General features: G+C 43.1%; 1 protein-coding gene across 3 annotated transcripts in view; it reads left to right on the forward strand.

Annotated features, from left to right (window-relative positions):
- Positions 1-23,917, forward strand: part of ATP6V1C1 (ATPase H+ transporting V1 subunit C1) — an 86,882-nt gene that overhangs the window by 58,501 nt on the left and 4,464 nt on the right. For all 3 annotated transcript variants that reach the window (XM_061604727.1, XM_061604709.1, XM_061604718.1), the window contains 7 exons: positions 3,484-3,575; positions 13,383-13,481; positions 15,652-15,720; positions 17,207-17,299; positions 17,380-17,473; positions 18,802-18,899; positions 20,232-20,358. In XM_061604727.1, the coding sequence (XP_061460711.1) occupies positions 3,484-3,575; positions 13,383-13,481; positions 15,652-15,720; positions 17,207-17,299; positions 17,380-17,473; positions 18,802-18,899; positions 20,232-20,358 (672 nt within the window). The remainder of the gene's footprint in view (positions 1-3,483; positions 3,576-13,382; positions 13,482-15,651; positions 15,721-17,206; positions 17,300-17,379; positions 17,474-18,801; positions 18,900-20,231; positions 20,359-23,917) is intronic.

Below are 23,917 nucleotides of genomic sequence, written 5' to 3' on the forward strand. Positions count from 1 at the left end.
GCTTTTTTTGTCAAAGCAAAGGAATTTTGAAACCCTAAAGATGAGGGTTGACATCTTATTGGCTTTATTATTAGTCTTTGGCCTTCTTAAAAAACACACAGATAAAATCCAGAAATTGACAAACAGCTGCAAAGAGCTCCTGTGGTGCAAAACCTTTTACTGTGAAAGCATGCAATGATTTATCAGGCAGATCAATGAAAACATGAAGCTGACATGTTAAGAATTGGAATGTTGCCTCCTGTCAACACTAAGAAGTCAGGGGAAAGAAACCTGGAAAAGGTCAAGAAGTAAACTAACTTCCCATCAGTTTTGCATGCTCTGGAAACATATGCCACACAATAATGGTTCTCTGGGCATTTTACAATATTTAATGTTTTAAGTTACAATAATGGTATTGATCAGACAATGCACAGGAATGAATGCAGAAGGGCAGAAAGGGGGCCTAGAAATCTTAAAATGTTCATTATCTGCCTGGTAGACCACAGGACATTATCTTATTGAGTGCAAAAGTAAAGGGTGATGTAAGTGAGGGGCCAGATGCAATCCATGAGCTGCTAGTTTGTTGTCCCTCCTGTAGAATCTATGGTGAGCCTCCTGTGGAAGCATACTCACTCCAGGCCATTTTCTCCAAACCTTGCCCACCTGTCAGTCAGCTGACATAACTTACGATGTCAGCTGATGAGTGGGTGGCCAGGGTTGAATTTTGCATTGTCTCTGGGTGCCTGTTTCCAAATGCAGCAGGATTTAATCCTAGTCATTGATGCATGCTGAGTGGGAGTTAAATCCTGCTCTGGTTGGATGTGCAGGCTTGTTCTCAGTAGGGACTAGGCACACATACAGGAAGAAAGCCTTTTAAATGTAGGTTTTTTTCCCTTCTCCTGCCCCACCCACTGAAAGAACTGCTTTGGGAAGGCTGATGCTTGCAAAAAGTTTTTTTTCTCCCTACCTCTGGGAGGCACATGCTGAGCAGGGGTTCAGTTCTGCTCATTTTGGCTGCATGTGCCTCCCTACTGAGAACAAGCCCAGGCATCCAAACTGAGCAGAAATGAACCCCCACTCAACACACAGGAACAGCCGTGCACAGTTGAAGAGAAACTATTTAAATGCAGGGTCTCCCCCCCCGCCCACCCGCCCGCCCGCCCCGGCCTAGCAAAGCCTCTTGTGCTCTGGTTCTCAAACACCCACCAGCCAGTTGGCTCTCTGGTGTTCAGGCACCCCACATAAAGGATTTTGACAGGTGCCTGTCAGTCATGTGATGTCATAACTGATCACTGGTCAAATTTGACCCATGAGGCCAATCCTGTTGAGGATCTGGCCCATGGAGCTGTAAAGGTTTCTTGCCCCAGTGCTCGAAGTAGATGGATAAGGATTTGTTGGGATGAGAAACGTTTTGTCCTCATGATGCAAGTTGCTTTCCTGGGCTTCTTTGGGAGGAAAGGCAAGAGATAAAGGTTTTAGCATTCCAGGAAGATATATTTACTAAATTTAACATGTTATTGAGGACTTTAAAATATAAGGAAAAAAATTCAGAAGCTGGAGTAAAATGTATGCTAGCTAAAATTCAAATTATAGAAGACAATATTTGTTCTATGTAACTTTTCTTGTACTTGATTTCCTGTAACAAAGATACTGTTGGGGGGGGGAAGATTAATGGAGCTTGTTTTTTTATATGAAAAATGTGTGTTCTGTTTTGCCCCAGAAATGGGGCTTCAAGAGAAGCTAATCACATCTACTAAATAGAATAAACCCAGTTAGAACAACTAATACCAAAGAAATACCATCCAGACACTGACCCTGCTTAGCTTCAGAAGGGTGCTGGTCTTATGTGCCTTCAGACCATAGCCTGGGACATTATTGCATTATCCTAGAAGTACACCCCTGTAGTTCTACTTATGTGTAAATTACACACTGAAAAGTGCACCTGGGGTCCAAATGTACCGCAGAAGTCAGTACTATGGTTTCAAGAATTTTGTATGTTTCACCGAGAATCCAGTGCAAGTGGTTCTGACACATTCTCTGTATAAATCTTTAAGCTCTCTGCTATCTTTTCGGCGCCTTTTGAAGACTTTCCTCTTTCAACAAGCCTTTTAAGTTGAGACCTATCCCAGTCTGCGTCTGTGTTAGAATTGCTTGTTAATGTTTTTTTTAATAATGTTTTTAACCCTTGTTTAAATATGTTTTTAAACCTTTTAAAAAAGTGTTTTTAATGTTTTGTTTTAATGTGTTTTAAGGTCTGTTTTTATGATGTTTTAAAGTGTTTTTAGCGTTTCTGTTTGCCGCTGTGGGCTCCTGCTGGGAGGAGGGGCAGGATATAAATCAAATAATAAATAAATAAAATAAGCTCTCTTTCTAAGAAAAAGGTCCATTCCAGCATTGGCTATGTTTGCACATTACTCTCACGTCACTGTTCCCCTAATACGATTGGGAGCAACAAACTATGGCTTAGCATTATGCCAACCACGCTGTGAAGCCAAGATTTGTTGTTCACTTGCCATTTGCACTTGTTTGAACGAAACCACAATCCCTGGTTTGGACATAATGTTAAACTAGCGGTTGTGGTTTTTTGTTTCACAAGGAGAGGAGTAGAACAACAAATAGAGGAATCATCTCCAAGTTCAAATAAGCCATAAATGGTTTACCGTGATGTGCTAACTGGGCCACTGTACGTTTGAAACTATTCCATTGAAGCCAACATATGGAGAAGGTTACTTGAGTGTGAAAATCCACATGGATATTCCAGAAAGGATCCATGATCAGACCTATTCAGAATTTTCAAAAGTTTTCCTCTGATGGAAAACTCATTGATCAAGATGAACAGAATGGCAGAACTAATTCTGAGAGTCTTAGGACGACTTTCTTCAACAGCACCCCTAAATCGCTGCTGAAACTGAGAGGAGCTTCCAAAGCTGTTTGATAGGATATTTGGAGGTTAACTGTTCAAAGGGGGAAAAGGTCTAATTCCATTGGTGTGTGGAGACCCTTAGGTAAGTTTGATGTATGTCTCTGGATCCCTCTCCCACATCATTATCGACCTCAGCATTTGTTCTAGTAAAATGCAAGTTACATTTAATTGGGTCATATATACTACAGGTGGGTAGTTGTTGGGATTTTCTATACAGGGTAAGCTTAAATATATATATAAAAAACAAGGGAGCTCCAGGTTAGAATTCTTTCTACTTTAATTACAGATTTTTCAAATTCAATTTAATAATGTGGCCTACAAATTTTTTTATAAGCAGTAAAGATCATCCATTAGTCTTCTCTAGCCTTCCCCAATCTGGTGCCTTCCAGATGTTTTGACTACAACTCCCATCACAGAGGGCACCAGGTTCACAAAGGCTAGTCAGTGAGTTTTGTCTCATTTTCCTATGCCTACTCTTCGCTTACAAGTAATTGTAGATTTTGTAGAAAAGTCTAATTCAGTCTTTTGGTGCTTCTAGAAAACATTGATACTGTTCTTTTTCTGAATTTTGTTTGTTAAAGGGAGTGACTCAGATTGACAATGATCTAAAGGCAAGGGCATCTGCTTACAACAACCTGAAAGGCAACCTTCAAAACTTAGAAAGGAAGAATGCGTGAGTTGTCTTCTTCTACCAGGCAATCTAAAATCAGGCTGATCAATTTGGTATTTTCAATGTGATTTCTGAAATAATACATTTTCCATAGGAGGACTGCCATCAAGCGGGTTATAGCTCCACCTATCGTCCGAAGGCAAGAATGTTTTTGAAGTCAAGACTAGGGGCGTCAGGCCCCTCCCACTCTCCAGTTCATTCTTGCCTTCGTCCGTGCAAGTTGGATATATAGCTTAGCGTCTAGATAAGTTTTTGTGTATTTGTGTGACAGCGTGTGGAGGTTTCGTGTGTTTATTCCACGTTATTTCCTTCCTTCTGTCTTTTACTTTAGAGTCTGTGAGACTGACTGTACTTTGTTTGTCTTTGTACTTAAGGGAGATCCCCTTTTTGTCTTTTTTTCCCTCAGTCCCTAGCTATTTACTGGGAGACCGCGGCTGCGGTTCTCCCTTCCTAAGGCGGCGGACGCAGCCTTGTTACGGGAGCTTGCGGCTGCAGCTCCCTGCCTAGCCGAACAGTGATTCTGGGAGACCGCACCTGCGGTTCTCCCTTCCTAAGGCGGCGGACGCAGACTTAATCCATGAGCTTGCGGCTGCAGCTCTCTGCCTTGTGCCGCTGCTCTTTTTTCAACTCGCCGCCTATTTTCGCAGCAGCTCCCTTAGTTTTTTCTCCATAGCCTGCGGCTGCGGCTGTTTCTACTTTCAGTGTCCCTTTCTGGTTGGGCTGCCCCGCCTCCCCCGGCTCGTTCTGCGGCATTTTAAATCTCGCCGCGACTGCCTTCGGAGCCTGCGGCTGCGGCTCCTTATTCCCCTCGCTTGCCGAGTCTGTCCCGCGGCTGTAGAGATCTGGCTCATTCTCTAAGCCGTGATCGCGCTTCACAGCCCCGCGGCTCCAGAGCGTTTTTTGAGGCCGTTTTTTGAGCTCGCTGGTGCTCCCCTGTGACTGCCGTTGCTTCTTCATCGCCCCAAGGCTTTCTGATTGGCCAATTTTCCCGCTCTTTTCACGGGCGCCATTTTGTTCCTCCCCCTTTTTTCCCGCCCTTTCTGTTTGGTCCTTTCATAGTAAAGGATTCTGTTCTAGGCCTTTTCTGTCAGTTTCTGCCTTTTCTGTCAGTTTCTGTGTGTATGCTGTAGAGCAGAACCTCTATAAGCCTGCTATAAGTTCTTCAACACAAACTGCTTCCTGAAGCTGACTATTGAAGCTGTTTCGTGTATCCAGCCTAGTTGGAACTGTACATTCTGCCCCATCCGTGGCCGTGTGCAAAGCCTGTTTGGAACTGTGCATTCTGCCCCATCCGTGGCCGTGTACCAAGGCTGCTTGAAATTGTACATTCTGCATATACTCAGGCTGTCTGGAACTGTACATTCTGCCCCATCCGTGGCCGTGTACCAAGGCTGTTGATATTGTACATTCTGCCCCATCCGTGGCCGTGTACCAACGCTGTTGAAATTGTACATTCTGCCCCATCCGTGGCCGTGTACTTAGCCATCTGAGCTGGTGCATTCTGCCCCATCCGTGGCCGTGTACTGAGCCTGTTCGAGTCTGTACATTCTGCCTCATCCGTGGCCGTGTACTGAACCCCCTAGAAAATATATGATGGATGAACAGCCAGCGACAACTCAGGCAACCAAGCCGAAACAATCTAAGGCGGCCAAGCATAAGCACACCAAAGCGGTTGCCAAAACTAAACATCTATCCAGCCACAGCACAACCAAGTGGCCACACTATGTCTCTGTTCCGGTTTCCAAGGGGGCGGGCCAGGAACAGTTAACGAATCTATTTCACTCTCCGACTGCATCCTCCGAGGAGGAGGACTTTGCTGGGTTTCCTGACCAACCAGCAGCCAGCCACCCTCCTCCCGTATTATCACCTAGGGTTTATTCATCTTCACAGCCTGCTGAGCCGTCCATAACGTTGCCTCTACAAGCGCAACCATCTACCTCACCGGGGCTGCAGCTGTCTCATGAGTTCATATCACAACTACAAGACATGCTGTCGTTCTTCACTCAAACACAGTCACCGTCACAAGTCCCCGCCATTTCTCAGCGCAGTGTGGACCGCTATGTACGCAATGAGGCAGATCCATCATGCTCTCCAAATCCTTTTGACATTGCCAGGGGCAGGTTTGTTGATGACGTTTCTTGTGGGGAGGAGTCACCATTTGCTGTGCAAGCCGAAGGAGACGAATGGAGTGATCAGTCGGAACAGGAGGAGGATACATCTTATCGCCTGTTTGATGCCTTAGATTATCAGCCCCTTGCTCGCAGAGTATTGAACACCCTTGGTCTCCAATCTACACAACCTGCAGCTGCCACTCCCGCTATTAAAGGGGCCAGGGTCTTGAAATCCCCCACACCAGCAGAGCACTACCTTCCTGTGCCAGATCCTATTGCTAAGCTGGCCAAGGACGAATGGTCTCATCCATTACAAACACGCCGTTTTAACGCCCTTGCGGACAGACTTTACTCTTTGGCTCCGGACTTTACAACAAGACTGGCCGTCCCTGGCATAGACGAGCCGATCTCCAGTCTAGTCTCTAGATCCCTTTTGCTGAGGGAAGGAGATTCACATTTAAAGGACGCCACTGAGCGGAGGCTGGACTTTGCCTTACGCAAGAACCATGAGGCCACAGCTTTGTCCATGCGAGCCTCTGCATCAGCTTCCATCTTTTCCAGGGCAGCGATGATGTGGTTGGATGACCTCTTAGATGATCCTAATCCTGATCCTGTCTCTCTGAGGAGGTCACTGATGAAATTGTGCAAGACAGCGGCGTTTGTGGCTGATGCCACCTTGGACACAAATCAGCTGGGAGCACGAGCTATGGCAGCTCAGGTAGTCGCTCGACGGACCCTCTGGCTTCGTCACTGGCAAGCGGACTCTACAGCCAGAGTTAATTTATCAAGGGCACCTTATTCCAGCTCATTACTCTTCGGCGATGAAGCCCTAAAGGCAGTGCTTGTTGACCCCAAGGATGCTCGAAAGCCTGTCTTGGCCACTGTCAGGAACGTTGATCGCAGGCCTTTCAGAGGTTTTACCTCATACCGCACGACCCAGCCCTTTCGAGGAACGCGGCCTGGGGGACGAGGCCGCGATTTCCGAACATATGATTTCCGTCCCTCCAGGGGAGTCTGGAACAGACGTTTCCCAGGCAGAGGTCAGTACCAGGGGCGCAGAGGTACCTCAACGTCCTTATATAGGGGAGGGTCTCGCCAGCACAGACAGTACTGACGCGATACCGGTTGGGGGCAGACTGCTTCTGTTTGGAGACCATTGGCTGCGTCTGACTCAGGTCACCTGGATCAGAGATCTTTTTTGTTATGGCTATGCACTAGAGTTTTCGGCAATCCCTCTGGACAGATTTCATCCCTCCCCTTGTCCCAGGGCACCAGCATCATGCAGACAGCCATACATCACCTCTTGGACACAGCGGCGATAGAGCCAGTCCCTACAACAGAGAGGTCGGAAGGGGTGTACTCCCTCCTATTTGCTGTGCCCAAACGAGATCTGTCATGGAGGGCGGTGTTGGACCTCAAGTTCATCAACCGTTTTGTAAAGTATTGCAGTTTCAAAATGGAATCCTTCCACTCCATTACAGAAAGCCTTCAAGAAGGAGACTTCCTGGCTTCTATCGACCTAAAGGAAGCGTATCTCCATGTGCCTATTTGCATAGCCCACAGAAAATTCCTTCGGTTTGCTTTCGGCCCCCAGCATTTTCAATATCGAGCGATGCCGTTCGGCCTCTCATCTTTCCCGAGAGTATTTACCAAGGTGCTACTCATACTAGTGGCTTACCTCCGGCTTCAAGGGGTCCATATCTACCCCTACTTGGACGATCTTTTAATACGGGCGAGTTCCAGGGAGCTGGCTCATCGCCATCTAACGCTCACGCTCCATGTCTTGCAGGCCTACGTCTGGTAGTCAATTTCTACAAAAGCCATCTCCAACCAACCCAACGCCTACAACATCTAGGGGCGATGTTGGACACCCTGCAGGCGACGGTGTTCCTGTCTCCAGACTGCATAACTGCTATCACAGACATCACACGGTCTCTGATGCACCACGCAACCGCAGACATCATGCTTCTAGCCAGGGCTCTCGGAATGTTGGTGTCCACCATCCATATTGTGCCATGGGCTCGAGCTCATACTCGCCAACTCCAGTGGGCTTTGTTGCTGTTTCAGCAGGATATTGCCAGGTCAAATCATCGAGCAATTCCCTTGAGCCCCGCACTGCGTCTTTCATTCCGCTGGTGGATGAGGGTCCAACATCTCACCCAGGGCACTCCGTTCAGAGAACCCCGCAGGACTGTTATCACCACAGATGCCAGTCTCCTCGGCTGGGGAGCCCACTGCAACTCCCAGTTCGTTCAGGGGGTTTGGACCACAGCAGAGCAGACTCAGAGCATCAGTTGGCTGGAACTGAAGGCTGTCCACTTAGCTCTGCTCCATTTTCAGTCTCTGTTCCACTTGGACCATGTTCTCATTCAAACGGACAACACGTGTGCCAAATCTCATTTAAACAGACAAGGGGGGACCAGGTCCCGTCCTCTGCAGAACCTAGCTTCCCTCATATTCGACTGGGCAGAGCAACATCTGCAATCCTTAAAAGCAGAACATCTCAGAGGAATTTGGAATGTGACAGCAGACTGGCTCAGCAGACAACAGGTCTTTCCGGGAGAATGGAAACTTCATCCGACCATTTTCCATCTTCTCCAGTGTCGGTTCGGCGTCTTCTCAGTCGATCTATTTGCCTCCAGTCGCAATTGCCAGCTACCCAGGTACTTCGCTCGATACCTGGACACGACAGCGGAAGCGGTGGATGCCCTGTCGCTACTGTGGCCGGATGGCCTATTGTACACCTTCCCTCCAATACCACTGTTAGCCAGAACCTTGAGAAAGGCGCGACGCGAGAGGACCAAACTGGTTCTGATAGCTCCATATTGGCCCCGTCGACCGTGGTTCTCGGATCTCCTTGCCATGTCAGTGACGGACCCTTGGACGCTCCTGGTCAGGCCAGATGTCTTATCCCAGGGCCCAATATTGCATCAGGATCCCAATTGGCTCAAGCTAACAGCGTGACTTCTGAACGGGGACATTTAAGGTCTGCTGGCCTGTCTGACGCTGTTATTGACATTATCTTGGCCTCGAGACAACCATCCACCACCCGTATATATCAACATACTTGGGTGGCATTCTCCAGATGGTGTCAGTCCCAGCACCTCGTTCCTTCCCAGGCCACAATACAACAGGTGCTGCAATTCCTTCATAGGGGCCTCCTGATGGGACTTAGACCCAATACCTTACGTAGACATGCATCCACTCTGTCATCCATTCTCTCAGTGTCCTCCGCTGGTGCTCCTATTGCCTCGCACCCGTTCATCAAACGTTTTCTGAGGGGAACCGCGTTACGCTCACCGGCTGTATTCCACCGTTTTCCCTCATGGAGTTTGTCGAAGGTCCTACAGGCTTTACAATGCCCTCCGTTCGAGCCCCTTAGGACTGTGCCTTTACGTCTGTTGTCATTCAAGGTCCTGTTCCTGATCGCGATCACCTCTGCGAGACGAGTTTCGGAACTGGGCGCATTGTCTTCTGCCCGCCATCTCTGTGTCTTTCACAAGGACTCTGTTGTGCTGAAGACTGATCCTTCCTTCCGTCCCAAGGTCAATTCAGTTTTCCATTGCAACCAGGACATTGTTCTTCCTTCATTTTGTCCGAATCCTACCCATCCTCTCGAGAAGGCTTGGCATTCATTGGATGTTCGGAGGGCTCTCAAGACCTACCTGTCTAGGACCCAGGATATACGACGAACTGAGTCTTTGTTTGTATCCTTTCATCCACATTCTATGGGGCATAAAGTAGCTAATTCCACCTTATCCCGCTGGTTGCGTGCATGTATTACCTTAGCCTATGAGTCCCTTAAGCTTCCAGTTCCAGCTAGTATAACAGCTCATTCCACTAGGTCAGCGGCCACTACGGCTGCTTTTGCTACCAACGCTCCTGTTGCTGATATTTGCAGAGCTGCTGTTTGGTCTACCCATCACTCGTTTATAAGGCATTACAAAATAGATCGTTATGCCTCTGCCAATGCCTCTTTTGGCAGACGAGTGTTGCAACAGGTTCTTAATGATGATTAGGATGTGGGTGGTCCCTCCCTGTTATGGGCTGCTTTGGTACATCCCGCTTGATGGCAGTCCTCCTATGGAAAATGGACCATTGGTCTCACCTGAAGGGTGATTTTCATAGGAGGACTGCCATCATGACCCTCCCAGTTGGAGGATACCTAGATATTTTTGGGGTTTTTTCATATATTCCTGTTACGCTATTGTATTAGATTTACTAGTGAAGTCAAGACTGCTATTAATGTTATATCGCTACGTTAGAGTCATATTATTATGATTATTGCTATTGTGTTATGTCTTTGCTGGTAGGCCCATTGGCCTTTTCTCCTACATTTTTAGATATCTCTCTTTGGACTCGCTGCGAATGAACTGGAGAGTGGGAGGGGCCTGACGCCCCTAGTCTTGACTTCAAAAACATTCTTGCCTTCGGACGATAGGTGGAGCTATAACCCGCTTGATGGTAGTCCTCCTATGAAAATCACCCTTCAGGTGAGACCAATGGTCCATTTTGTATGTAAGAGCCTGTTAGCAGGCTACCCTGCAGTTGAGAATGAACGTACAAGATCATGGAGATAATATTTTTTCTATGGTCATCATCCATAAAATTGCACACAGTGGAGCCTTTATATTTGTATATTTCAAATGTGATTACATAGCTTTTGAAAGTTTCAAATGTGGTTTGCCATCTATCACAGCAAAAATCCCACTAAGCATGTCCAAGCCTCTGCGTATGCCTAAACTAGCTCTTTGTCTTCTTGTAGACAAGTACTAAAGCAACATCCCTTTAAATAAAGTGTTTGCTTTATAGAATGGGGAATCTATCCTTTTAAAATAAGACTCCCCAAAATTATCTGTTTTTATAAATGTCATAAAACGTTTTTAAATTAAGTTTTAAAAGATTAAGAAAAGAAGCCTGCAAAAAGACAGAACTATATTTGTAGTCATATTTGGCATACAGAGAATCAGAACCAGACATATCGCTCAATTTTCCAGTCTTGAATATCACATCATGTATTCTAGTTTTCCCCAAAACATTGTGGCATGTAAAACTTAAATGAAGGGCTCTAGATACCATGCAAGTTTTTTCTGGAAACTTAGGGTTTGTTCTCCATAGTTCACCAAGTTTGAATTATCCAGTCACTTGTATGGAGATTTTGATTGGTATTCAGTGTTAGTTGTACTCAGAGTAGAGCCATTGAAATTAATGGATATGACTAACTTAGGTTCATTAATTTCAATGGGTCTACTCTGTGTAAGACTTAGTTGAATACCACCCTTTGGCTGCTTGTTAGTAAAAATAGTTGATTAGTTTGAGGACATGTCAGATTGAAAAGCCAGATTTCGACTGGACATCAGGAAAAACTTACTGTTAGAGCCATGCGACAATGGAACCAATTACCTAGAGAGGTAGTGGGCTCTCTGACACTGGAGGCATTCAAGAGGCAGCTGGACAGCCATCTGTTACCAATGCTTTGATTTGGATTCCTGCATTGAGCAGGGGGTTGGACTTGATGACCTTATATGCCCCTTCCAACTCTGCTATTCTATGATTCTGTGATTTTATGAAAAGGATTCTCAAAAACAATATAGTCTGAGATAAGTTTGTTGTACACAATGTTCTTCAAATATCTTTTTTATTATAAAGAACCACAAGTGATATGTTATCTTGCACCTTAAATTATGTGGCTGTCTCTTGAAATCTTTGTTGGATAGATACACATGAAACTGAGTAGATAACAGGCTATCATCTTCATTTTGAAAAATATTAAATGTAATCATATCTTGACAGACCCACTATATCAGCTTTTCCCAATCTTTGGCTCCCCAGATGTTGCTGGACTACAACTCCCATCAGCCCCAGCCAGCGTGGCCAGTGGACAAGAATCATGGGAACTGTAGTGCAGCAACATCTGGGGACTCAAAGGTTGGGAAACCCTGCACTATACGACTATGAACTTGTATAGAACAACAGAATAGCTCAGTACTAGGTAGTTCTGTATGATAATTTTACTTTGAAACACTGAAACTCAGAATTAGTTCGTGTAAGGTGACATTGGTTTTAGGTTGGGAAATGTTCGTAAAAAACATAAAAAACAAACATATTGCTTGCATAAGTATTCAGCCCCCCCACATTAATATTTGGTAGAGCCACCTTTCGCTGCAATAACAGCTTTAAATCTTTCGGGGTAGGTATGTACCAGCTTTGCACACAGTTTCGGAGGGATTTTGGCTCATTCTTCTTGGCAGATTTACTCCAAGTTGTTCACGTTGGTTGGACGTTGCTTGTGGATCACAATTTTCAAAGAGCACCACAGATTCTCAGTGGGATTGAAATCAGGACTTTGACTGGGCCACTGTAGGACATTCAGCTTTATGTTCTTGAGCCACTCCAATGTTGCTTTGGCCTTGTGCTTGGGATAATTGTCCTGCTGAAAAGTGAATTTCCCCCCAAGCTTCAGTTTTTCAATGGACTGAAGCAGGTTCTCTTGCAGTGTTTGACTGTATTTTACTCCATCCATTCTTCCTTCCAGTTTAACAAGATGCCCAGTCCCTGCTGATGAGAAGCATCCCCACAGCATGATGCTGCCACCACCATACTTCTCTGTAGGGATGGTGTGTCTTGAGGCGTAGGCAGTGTTAGGTTTGTGCCACACAGCGTTTTTTGGCCAAAAAGCTTTCTTTCGGTCTCATCTGACCACAAAGCTTTTCCCACATCGCAGCTGGGGCACTCTCATGCATTCTGGCAAATTCCAGATGTGCTTTCAGATGGTACTTTTTGAGTAACAGCTTCTTTCTTGGCACCCTCCCATACAGGCCAGTGTTATGCAGAGCTGTTGATATGGTTGACTGGTGCACCATTACTCCACTCTGTAGCTCCCTCCAAGTGATGATTGGTTTCTCTGTGGCTTCTGTCACAAGTCTCCTCTTTGTTTGGGTGCTGAGTTTTGAGGGACGGCCTTTTCTTGGCAGGGCCTGGGTGGTGTGATGCAGCTTCCATTTCCTGATTTTTGATTCAACTGTGCCCACTGGGATATCCAAACACTTGGATATTATTTTGTACCCTTTTCCTAATCTACGTATTTGCATTACATTATCTCTCTCTTCTGTAGAATGCTCTTTGGTCTTCATTTTCCTTCAGATCCACAGCCTGACCAATGATCCTTCAACAGTGGGTTTTTTATCCTGACCACCTGACAGCAACTTTAATGGTTGACAGGTGGAGGCCAATGGTAAGGTAACTGTGTCCTTGATAGGACAATTTCTTTCATCTGGGTAAACTGGGAGCTTCCACAGCACGGGTTGAATACGTATGCAAGCAACATGTTTCAGTTTTTTTTGTTTCTTACAAACATTTCCCAACATAAAACCAACGTCACCTTACAAAAATTGATTTTAAGTTTCAGTGTTTCAAAATAAAATATCATACAGAACAAAATTACAACGTACCATTTGTAATTCAGTAATATGTGAACATTGGTCAGAGATCTGATTACTTTTGCAAGGCATGATATTTGTATCAAAGTTAACCTTTTTTGTAGAAGAAGGTCTTGTGTGTGTGTGTGTGTGTGTGTGTATCAGTTGCATCAAGAGCACTATAAAAATTGTAACTATTCACCACCACGAATAATATTATTCAGACCAAATTAAAGATCAGAATTGTACACTCACTTCCTGATCTTCTTGTTCTTTAACAGGGGAAGTTTGCTAACCAGAAGTCTGGCTGAAATTGTAAAGAAAGACGACTTTGTACTTGATTCTGAATACTTGATTACATTGTTAGTGGTTGTACCAAAGTAAGTTGATATCCTGGTCTCAAAAGCAGGTCTTGCTGAAACACAAATACAAGCATGGAGAATGTAATAAGAGGGAAAGAAATTTCACAGCATGATTTTGTTTGTTGAAACTGATAGTGTTGCCATGGAATTATGAAAGGCACATAGAAGAATGTGTTCTCCATTGCCAAACTTGTGGGTTTGTCTCAGTATCAGCAAAAGCCCATGTAAGTAGAAGCACTCTCACTAGCACGGCAGAATCTGTCTGTTTATGAAGAGAAATCTACCTAAGCTGTGATCTTCTCCCTTCCAGCTTTGAGAAATCCTTATTGATTTGCTCTAGCTTATTTAAGTGTTTAGCTTGTAAATTGGGTTTATCCAAGTCAATCAACACTTTACTTCTTATGACTCCGTTTATCTTCCTTGCCCTATCTCTCTGCACCTTACCCTGCCATCTTAGTGGAGTATTAGCAGCCCAAGCAAACCACAGCCTGCATTTGTAGTAATCTTGTAATCAAAGTAAATTGTGTTGAGAATGTATCTGTGTTGAGCATTTGCTTGAAGAATGCTGACGGCTCTTTGACATCTTTAGCTTAAAAAAAATATCCAGAACTGGCAATATCTGCTACAAGAAGAATAGAAAAAGGGTATTTTTAGGCCCATAAGTTGAAACTAAAGAACAGCACATTGCGTTTAGCTTCTCATTTAATTATGAGAATGTTCTATAGATATAAAATTCTATACTTCCCTTCCCAAAGGTTTAGAATGGTAACAATAATAAAAACTTAATTTTATATTTCTATATTTAATTGTACCCCATGCCTGTTTTTATTCTGGCTGTTGAATGTGGCTTCCAGTGAAAATCTATGCATGTTTACTTTAAACTAAGTTCCACTGAGTTCAGTTTGGCTTACTCCCAAGTAAATATGCATAAGAATGCAAGGAAAGATGCACATTTTGAGTTCAATCTTTAATACAGAATATTTTACCCCATGAAAACCAAGGGTCCCTTTTCCTGAGCAATACAATCTAAGTAAAAGCTTTCAGTAGTTCACTAGGAACAACTTCCATGCAATGTCTGGGTCAACAATATGATCATAAACCTATAACTGAGAACTTAAGCAGTTCATCTAAGTCTTCAGTTGTATGCATGCTTCATTGGGAATCAGTCCCTGGAGTTGAAGGAGTCTTTTGAATAAAAATACATAAAATTGTGCTATAAAACTATTTTCTGACTGCAAGCAACTCACTTTAATGTGTGACAGGAGTTCCTCCCTTAGATGTAACACATTTAAAAGGTCTTTGTTTTTATTTGTGCTGAAAGGCACAGAAGGCAAGCACTTCTGGAAAATGTTATCTGTTTATCTGAAAAGAGTTCGTTTGTGTACATTTTCTTTTCCCAATCTCCAATTAGAGTCATTGCCTAGCAATGCTGAAGGATGGTTGGCTTCTAAGATCCCCCAAATAATTGAAATAACCTTTCTTTTTAACTGAACCAATTATTTGTTTGATATTGCAAGCGTTTCAAATTCTGTAGGTTTCTCCTTCTGTTTTGGCTGTAAAATTTCTGGAATAAAATGTAATTCCTGTTCCTTTTTTATGAAAAGTTGAACTTTTAAAAATTAAATGTCCATAATGGAATCCTTAAAAATTAGTGCAGGTAAAGTCAAATTGTGTCTTATGTAGTGGATTCTTAACTTGATTATCTTGGCAGACATGGGGTTTTTTTCTGCATCAAGTACTTCAAGTACAAAAGGAACATTTTTCAAAGAGTTCTACTTGAAGTAGCCCTCTGCTTGAACCCCTTGTTGAACTGGAATGCATGAGCGTTAGCAGAAGCCAGGATCCAAAGAGCAATGTGCAGTATTCTGTGTGCTCCCGGGGGCTTCTCAGGGATCCCCATTCCCACAGCAGTTCCTTTTGAGCACACACATATCAAGCCACTCCTGAACGTCATAGACCTGCCAGAGCAACATCTGATGCAGTGTAAGGTTCTGTAGTAGACAGAAAGGAAACTCTGCAGTCCCTCTGTACATTCATTGAAGAGCCTGGGCTACACACCAGGAGGCTCCTTGGGTTCCAGGCAGTATATCCTGAAGATACTTAGTGCTGACGGTGGCAAAAAGAACTTGGTGCCTCTCCTCCCTAATGATTTTGTTAAGACAATTAATGTTTAACATTTCCTGTTTAGGATAAATTATATTGACTGGTTGAAGCAGTATGAAACGTTGACAGATATGATAGTTCCACGATCCAGCAAGTAAGTTTGACTTCACTTCTTGATTTTTAGGAACTAAATTGGAAATAGGCTGGTGAGCTTAAAAAAAAGAGAGAGAGAGGGAGGACTTGGCTTGCCCAGTACTATAAATATCTCCCCTGCCCCTCTCTAAAAGCTAGTTCTCTTCCAGAATTCCTCCCTCACCCTCATAATTTAGCTTTGAGCACCTTTACTGATTTCATTGATTGATTTGGTTTACTTTGCTGCCTTTCCACAGTGAGCTGCGCCCAAAGCAACTTACAAGAAACATCCACTTTTTATCAAAATACGAAACATTGGAGGGTGGAGGGGGGGGGAGAAAGTAATTTACAAATCATACCAATATATTCAGATAAGACAAAAATCAACAATTTAACAAACAGGATAAATTCAGTATCACAAAAGAAATAATCTCAGCTTACCTTTCTTGTTGATTTGTACTTATGTATTTAGAAGACAATAAAGTTCCAGCTGCTAGCACAGGTCTTATTGCACTCCAAGGAGCCTCAGCAGAGGCCTGGTTTAAATACAGTCCAGAGGGGAAGGGGTCTTCTCACCAGGTTAGATGACTTCCAGCTGGCTTCCTCATCTCCAGAGCAGCAAAAGGGAAATGCTGGGGAGGGCAATGATGTTGAATCCTCTTCCCCAGCCTTGTGGGAAATGAGTTGGGTCATTTTACCAAAGCTGCATTCCTGCACAATGAGTACAAAAGCTACCCTATGCTCAAAATATATCTGAGTGCAGGGAAGCTGTAATTTGTGGTATGGCCCTGAGTTTTATCATACTTCCTCTAATTTTCATCCACTTGTTCTATTCCTTAGTTTGGGAAGAGCAAGAGAGTGGATTGGTCCTAGTAACTCTCAGTACGGTGGGCAGCCAACTCTAATTGGCCACATGGTACAGGAGAGAAGGTGTTTTTAAAAAGCACATTTTTGTCATAGGTTGAAGACTGAGGTGGCAGTCTTTATTGGAACAACTATATTGAAGGAATAGTAAACCTTTGAATTACACAGAATTCTTTTTGGGGACAGGGCAGGAAGAACTCCCATTCTTCCGCCACTCCCCTGGATCAATATCTGTTCTTATTCCCTTCTCCTTTCACTGTACTAAGCAGGCAAGATCAGTGAAGCTACTGAAAGTTCTTATATAGTGTTGCCAATTTGAGATTAGCATAGTGTCATTTTCTGAGAGAACATATCAATTACACACATCATCTTTAATGCTGTTAGCTTTGCAATGAAGGGCAAAGCTTTGAATGTGGAATGTGACTTGAGTACTTCTCCTGTGAAGGATGGCAAAGGTGAGCTTCAATTACTCCTCTAATAATACACTGTCTGGAAGCCTTGCACTGTCATCTGTAGCAGTACAACTAAGCACAAGTTGCTGAACTGTTTTTGCTAGTCCTGAGTTACGGGTTTCCATTTTTATTGCAGTATGTCTGTTCAGTTGCTTTTTTGATCTGTGATCTCTGGCATCTTTTTCTTTGCAGTGTTCTTTCTGAGGACCAGGATAGTTATCTCTGTAATGTCACCTTGTTCAGGAAGGCAGTAGATGAGTTCAGACACAAAGCCAGGGAAAACAAGTAAGTGATCCTTAGTTTGTTTTTCTGCATAATAGCAACTGTAAGGCAACCTACAATTGTCTGTTGATCTCCCAATGCAGGTTTATGGTCCGTGACTTTCAGTATAATGAAGAAGAGATGAAGGCAGACAAGGAAGAAATGAACAGGCTATCTACTGATAAGAAGAAACAATTTGTAAGTTAAATGAAAAATGTTAAATACCAAATATTATTCTTCAAATCCCAAAATAGTTCTTCCTTGCCTATGTCTGCTTTTAGGGCTTGTGTGTAAACAAGGGGACCATTGAGACTAATTTCTTGAGACACAAGAACTACTGTACTAAATGCAGAGTGAGCAAAACAGTTTTTAATAGTATGAAAGGTGTTCTAGTAATTGAAGGTTACAGTTTGCACTTTCTAGTAAATGGTTATTTAATTTTCTAGATGACCTTGGGATATGTCAGGACCCTAGAAACTTCTGCAGAGGCTATGGCCTGCATAGCCCCGCCACTTTGCACTGCCTCCATGCAAGAGACATTTGATGTGCAGTTCCTTCCTACATGCAGGCCCTGAATGCTTCTGTGTATGTCCTAGGCATTCAGGATTGCTACAATACCCATCATGTCCCATGGTTCTGAATGCATAATGTTCATTTTCTGCTGGAGAGTTACCCTAAAATAACTCAGGTTAACAAGAGAAAGTGTCATGCCAATACAAGCTTGTTCTGTTTTCTTCTTTCTTACATTTGCCTGAAGCATTCCATGACTCTTGTAAAGCCCTAAATACCTGCCTCCACATGAATCTGCCCATCCAGTAAGATCATCATCAGAGGCTCATCAGAGGTCCCCCTTCCTTTAGAAGTGAGGTGGGTGGTGACTGGGGAGGGGGCCTTCTTGATTGTGGCACCCCACTTTGGAATCCCTTCCCTAGAGAGGCTTGTCGGGCACTCAACTACTTATGGGTTGTATCCAGTGCTCCATGTGCATAGTTTTGTTGGAGCAATGGGACTTCAATTTCGTCTCATCCCCTGTGTGCCCCCAAAATCTGCTGTGGAGGATCCCCCAACTGTGTGCAGGGTGCTGGAGAGGACAGGAGAAGAACAAGAAGCTCCAGTGCACCAGTGGAGCTGCAGCATTGAGATGCATTGATGTCTTTTTGGTGCCAGCTGAAGCCCTTATTTCTCTGTGCATTTTAATCTGTGGCGAGACACATCCTTGATTTTATCTATCATGCAATTGCTGTGTGTTTTTTGTTTCTGATGGTTTTTTCTTATATTGCTGTTTTGTAGTTTTATGTAAGCTGCCTCATATGGAAAGGGGGGTTATAAATGCTTAAAATAACAAGAATAATTGTGATGCTTCAGACCTCAGTTTTGCCAGCAAAAAATGGTTGAATAATCTCATCTTGACATCCTTTGGCCTATTCTGTAGGGCAATTGCAGTAACGTCCTACACAAAATGCATTTTAATGCAGCACAAAGTCTTCTCATGCTTAAAGTGACATGTTTTCCCTTTCCAATTACAGGGGCCACTAGTACGATGGCTGAAAGTGAATTTTAGTGAAGCTTTCATTGCATGGATTCATGTGAAAGCACTGAGAGTCTTCGTTGAATCTGTTCTAAGGTACTTTTGTTTATAGATGCCCCTTCACTTCAAGGACCACGAATGCTCCATATCATTTGTCCAATGAATCTTGGTAGCTGCACCAGGATTCTCTGAATGTTATTAATACCTTAATAATAAACCCCACATGTGTAAATAGGAACAAAACCACAATTTACTAAGACAATCGCATACGAAATGAAATCATTTTAATATTAAATCTTTGTGTCATTCCACTGACAGAAGGAACTCCGATATAGCAGAGCCTCCCATGAACAATAAAAGAGGGAGGTGATTTCAAAACCTTTTCCTCTTTTTCTTTCAGGCCCCTCTGCTGCCTCTTGTGCTGTTCGAAAGGGTATCCCTGTCGTCTGGAGCATATTTGGGGGTGGGGGCAGCACAAAGGGCTGCAGAAGAAATGAAAATTGCCTCCCTTCACTTTCCACTAATGGGAGCCTCCACTGGTCCAGAGAGCTTTCTGTCAGTGGAGGGATGTGACAAATATCAAATGGGAATTCATTGTTGTAGCTTCAAGAGCTAGAAGGAACAGAGAACAGGAAAGAGATTTGCAGGGAAACACTGTTAACAATTTTATGATGATTGTTTCTTAAACTGAAAGAGCAGATGCAGGAAACATGATTCCAAAAACTTTGAATTAGACAAGTGATCCAAACTGAGAAGAATTATCCCTTTCAGACATCAGTTCTTTTCTCCACCCTGCCTCCTCCGGCCAGTTAATAGACTTGGAGTATGAAGAGTGAACAGGTGCTTATGCAGATGCTTTTGAAATATTTCATTTTTATTAACACTTTTTCTAAACAATACAATCAACAACTGTTACACAGATTTGGTGTTTACATTAACAGCAGAGACCAGTTAAGCTACCTCTTCATAATAGTATATCTCCAAAATAAACTATTGTTGGGCTGGTGGCCTTAGCACCTGTCCGTGTGAATTAACATAGGTGAGAAAGGAGAACCGCTCATCCATGAAACTGCCTTACCATATTCTGCACGCCCCCCAGGTAATTTACATTTTTGGATTAATTTCTCATCTAACGCTAATTGCCATACTTTATGAAACCATCATTTAACAGAAAATTTATCGGTGCCTTTCCAAAGATACGCATTTTTTTCCTGTGAACACTGCAATCATCAGCTTAATGAGATACTTATGAAGCACACACTTATTCCCCCCTGCCCCCATGATGGTGAGCAGCATTAAAATAAGATCTATTCACAATTAAACAGGCTGCCCTACTCTAGCACAAATGGTGACAACATTGGCATTTCAGAAGTCTCAAGCTAAAGTGCATTCCCATCAGAAGCTTTTAAAAAAAGGTTTACCTTGTAGGTATGGATTGCCAGTGAACTTCCAGGCTATGCTACTTCAGCCCAACAAGAAAACAATGAAGAAATTGAGAGAGGTTTTGTATGACTTATATAAACATCTTGACAGCAGTGCAGCAGCAATCATTGATGTGAGTAACTCGTATCTTAATGATCCACTTATCATCCAGCTTTTGACATGGCATTCAGTATTTCTGAAACCACATCTTCCAGTATGGCAGCTGGTGTTGATTGGACAGCTTGTAAGATTCTCTGGATGTTGGTCAAGTAGACACAGGGTTGAAAGGCAGTCTTAGGTCCTATCACTTGGAATGCCCCTGTACATGCTACTAAAACAGTAATCACAATGTTTTGAGAGCATACAGTGGCAGATTCAGAGGAGGACAACAAAGATGATCAGGGGAGTGGAAACAAAGCCCTATGCGGAGAGACTGAAAGAACTAGGCATGTTTAGCCTTAAGACTGAGGACAGATAGGAAAATACTCTTCAAGTACTTGAAAGCTGGTCACACAGAGGAGGGCCAGGATTTCTTCTCGATCATCCCAGAGTGCAGGACACAGAATAATGGGCTCAAGTTACAGGAAGCCAGATTTCAGCTGAACATCAAGAAAAACATCCTAACGGTTAGAACAGTATGACAATGGAACCAATTACCCAGGGAAGTGGTGGGCTCTCCAACATTGGAGGCATTCAGGAGGCAGCTAGACAGCCACCTGTTGTGTATGCTTGAAATTGGATTCCTGCATTGAGCAGGGGATTAGGCCCTTTCCAACTCTACTTCTCTGTGATTCAGAATTGCTAATCTCCCATTAAATATTAGTTGGTACCAAAGATACTCGGTAGAGGGAGATGATTTTATTTGTAAATCTCTGTAGAGCTGGAATTTGTATAAGCTAATGGCTGAGACTCTCATTAAATACTGAAACTTCTCTGTTATCACTTCTTTAAGAAGTAAAATTTCTATATTGTGGAGAAAAAACTGAAATAGGAATTATGGTGTGCATGTCTGTTTCTGTGTCATAATATATTTATTGTAGCACTTCAGCAGATAAAGTGCCTTGCAATTTTTTCTTTGATGTTTCACCACAACTTCTTTGGGTTCAGCTTCATTGAGAGAGGGCTACCTCTTGAATTAGCCACAGATTTCTGCATTGTACCTCCTGCAGTGGAAGCACACTTTTTTCACCATGTGTATACTTCCTGTACACCAACACGGGAAGCATGTTTCTTCCTGATACGGTTGCACATACCCCTTCCCTTATCAATATAGTGTACACTCCTTCCCTTATCCAACACAGTATTTTTTTCTAAATTTTCCCATGCCCTTCTTTCACAAGGGATGTATGTAGAGCATAACATAGCACATTTGTACATTAATCTGTGGCTGCAGTCCAAAATTAGTTTGTATATGCATGCATGGTACAGCTGCACTTGGAGCCAGGGCTCATTTTTAGTGTAGTATAGATGCTATTGGAGGTCACTGATTCATACGGTTGCCGTAAGTCGTAAATGACTTGAAGGCACATAACAAACAGATGAATTCATTGCATACCCAGAAGCCCAAGTGTGTGTCTGCAGCAAAGCACAAATCTGATTCGTCTTAAAATTAATTGCATGCATTGTAATGCATAGATTTCCAAATGTTTGCTTAAAGCTGCAAGCTGCTTCTGGTGCTACTTTTAAAAATAAAGACAGTAGTTAGTTTTATCTTTGCAGTCACTGGTATTTACACAAACCTAAAGATATGGGTCCTTAAAATGCACTGAGGTGTAAAAGAAAAACAGGACCATTAGAAGGGGTCCTAATAAGAAGCTGAAAATAATACTCTTCTGTTTTGTAACATTAGTAGATCAGATGATAGAAATATGCACTTTATCGTCCTTGTCCACCTTAGTCCACTCTGCCTGGGAAGTAGGGATAGGACATGTAAGGCCGCTTCCTACCAGGTCAGACCATTCATCCATCTAGCTGAGTCCAGAGCTTGGAAAAGTTACTTTTTTGAACTACAACTCCCATCAGCCCAATCCAGTGGCCATGCTGGCTGGGGCTGATGGGAGTTGTAGTTCAAAAAAGTAACTTTTCCAAGCTCTGGCTGAGTCATTCATTCATTCATTTTTCATTGGCGATCACTCGTGGCCGAGTAAGATTACCTTCCAGGGTAAGATCTTTAACAGTGGGTCCGTAAGTGACTGTGGAGGCCAATTCTGGATCCACACAGCCTCCCACAGTGAGGACATAGGTTTCCAGATGGAAGATGGTCACGATGAGGATTTGCTTGACGTGCCTTCCGCTTAGCTCGTTTGTCCCTTTTGCCCTGTACTCGTGCTTCTTCAAAGTCCTTAGCACCTTTGATAATGGCCAACCTCAAATTGGGACACTCATGGGCCAAAGCTTCCCAGTTGTCGATGTTCATGTTACATTTTTTTAGATTAGCTTTAAGAACATCTTTAAACCTCTTTTGCTGTCCACCAATATTCCGTTTTCCATCCTTAAGTTGGGAGTAAAGTAGCTGCTTTGCAAGACTGTGATCAGGCATTCGAACAACATGGCCAGTCCAGCGAAGTTGATTTTGGAGGATCATTGTTTCAACACTGGTAGTCTTTGCTTCTTCCAAAACGCTAACATTAGGCCGCCTATCTTCCCAAGTAATTAGCAGAATTTTCCAGAGGCAGCATTGATGAAATCTTTCAAGAAGTTGGGAATGGCGTTTATAGGTGGTCCATGTTTCACAGGCATACAGTAAGGTCGGTAGTACAATGGCTTTGTAAATAAGCATTTTGGTCTCCCTGCGAATATCCCAATCCTCAAACACTCTACGCTTCATTCAGCAGAATGCGGCACTCGCAGAGCTCAGATGATGCTGAATTTCAGCATTGATGTCAGCTTTTACAGAGAGATGGCTGCCAAGATAAGAAAAGTGATCAACATTCTCCAGGGTCGCACCATTAAGCTGGATTGATGGTGTTATAGAGGGATTGGTTCACACCTGCTGATGAAGCGCTTTGGTTTTCTTGATGTTAAGGGAGAGGTCAAGCTTTTCATTTGCTTCTGCAAAGACATTTAGGATAGTTTGAAGATCTTCCTCTGAATGTTCAGAGACTACATTATCATTGGCATATTGAAGTTCTACAACAGAGGTTGACATTTATTTATTTATTGTATTTATATACCACCCCATAGCCGAAGCTCTCTGGGCGGTTCACAGTACCTAAAAACACTAAAAACACATATACAAATTTAAAACACATTTTTTAAAAACAATTTGAAACACAATTTAAACATTTAAAACAATTTAAAAACCTTACTTTTTACATTACCTTAGTTTTTGCTTTCAGCCTACTGAGATTAGAAAGCTTTCCATCTGTTCGATATGTGATTTCCACACCAGTGGGAAGTTTCCCCTCAACAAGGTGTAGAATCATGGCAATGAAAATAGCAAATAAGGTCGGAGGAATGATACATCCCTGTTTAATGCCTGATCCCACTTTGAATGGATCACTTTGAGAGCCATTGTTGTCCAAAATTGTTGCCATCATGGAGGAGTCGCAAAATATTCACAAATTTATCAGGGCATCCAATTTTCAGAAGGATGGTCCAGACAGCGGTTCGATTTACAGTATCAAAGGCCTTAGTCAGATCAATAAATGCCATATATAAAGGTCAATTCTGCTCCCGGCATTTTTCTTGAA

The sequence above is a fragment of the Rhineura floridana genome, chromosome 1, assembly GCF_030035675.1.
Source record: "Rhineura floridana isolate rRhiFlo1 chromosome 1, rRhiFlo1.hap2, whole genome shotgun sequence".
In the NCBI taxonomy this organism is placed as follows: domain Eukaryota; kingdom Metazoa; phylum Chordata; class Lepidosauria; order Squamata; family Rhineuridae; genus Rhineura; species Rhineura floridana.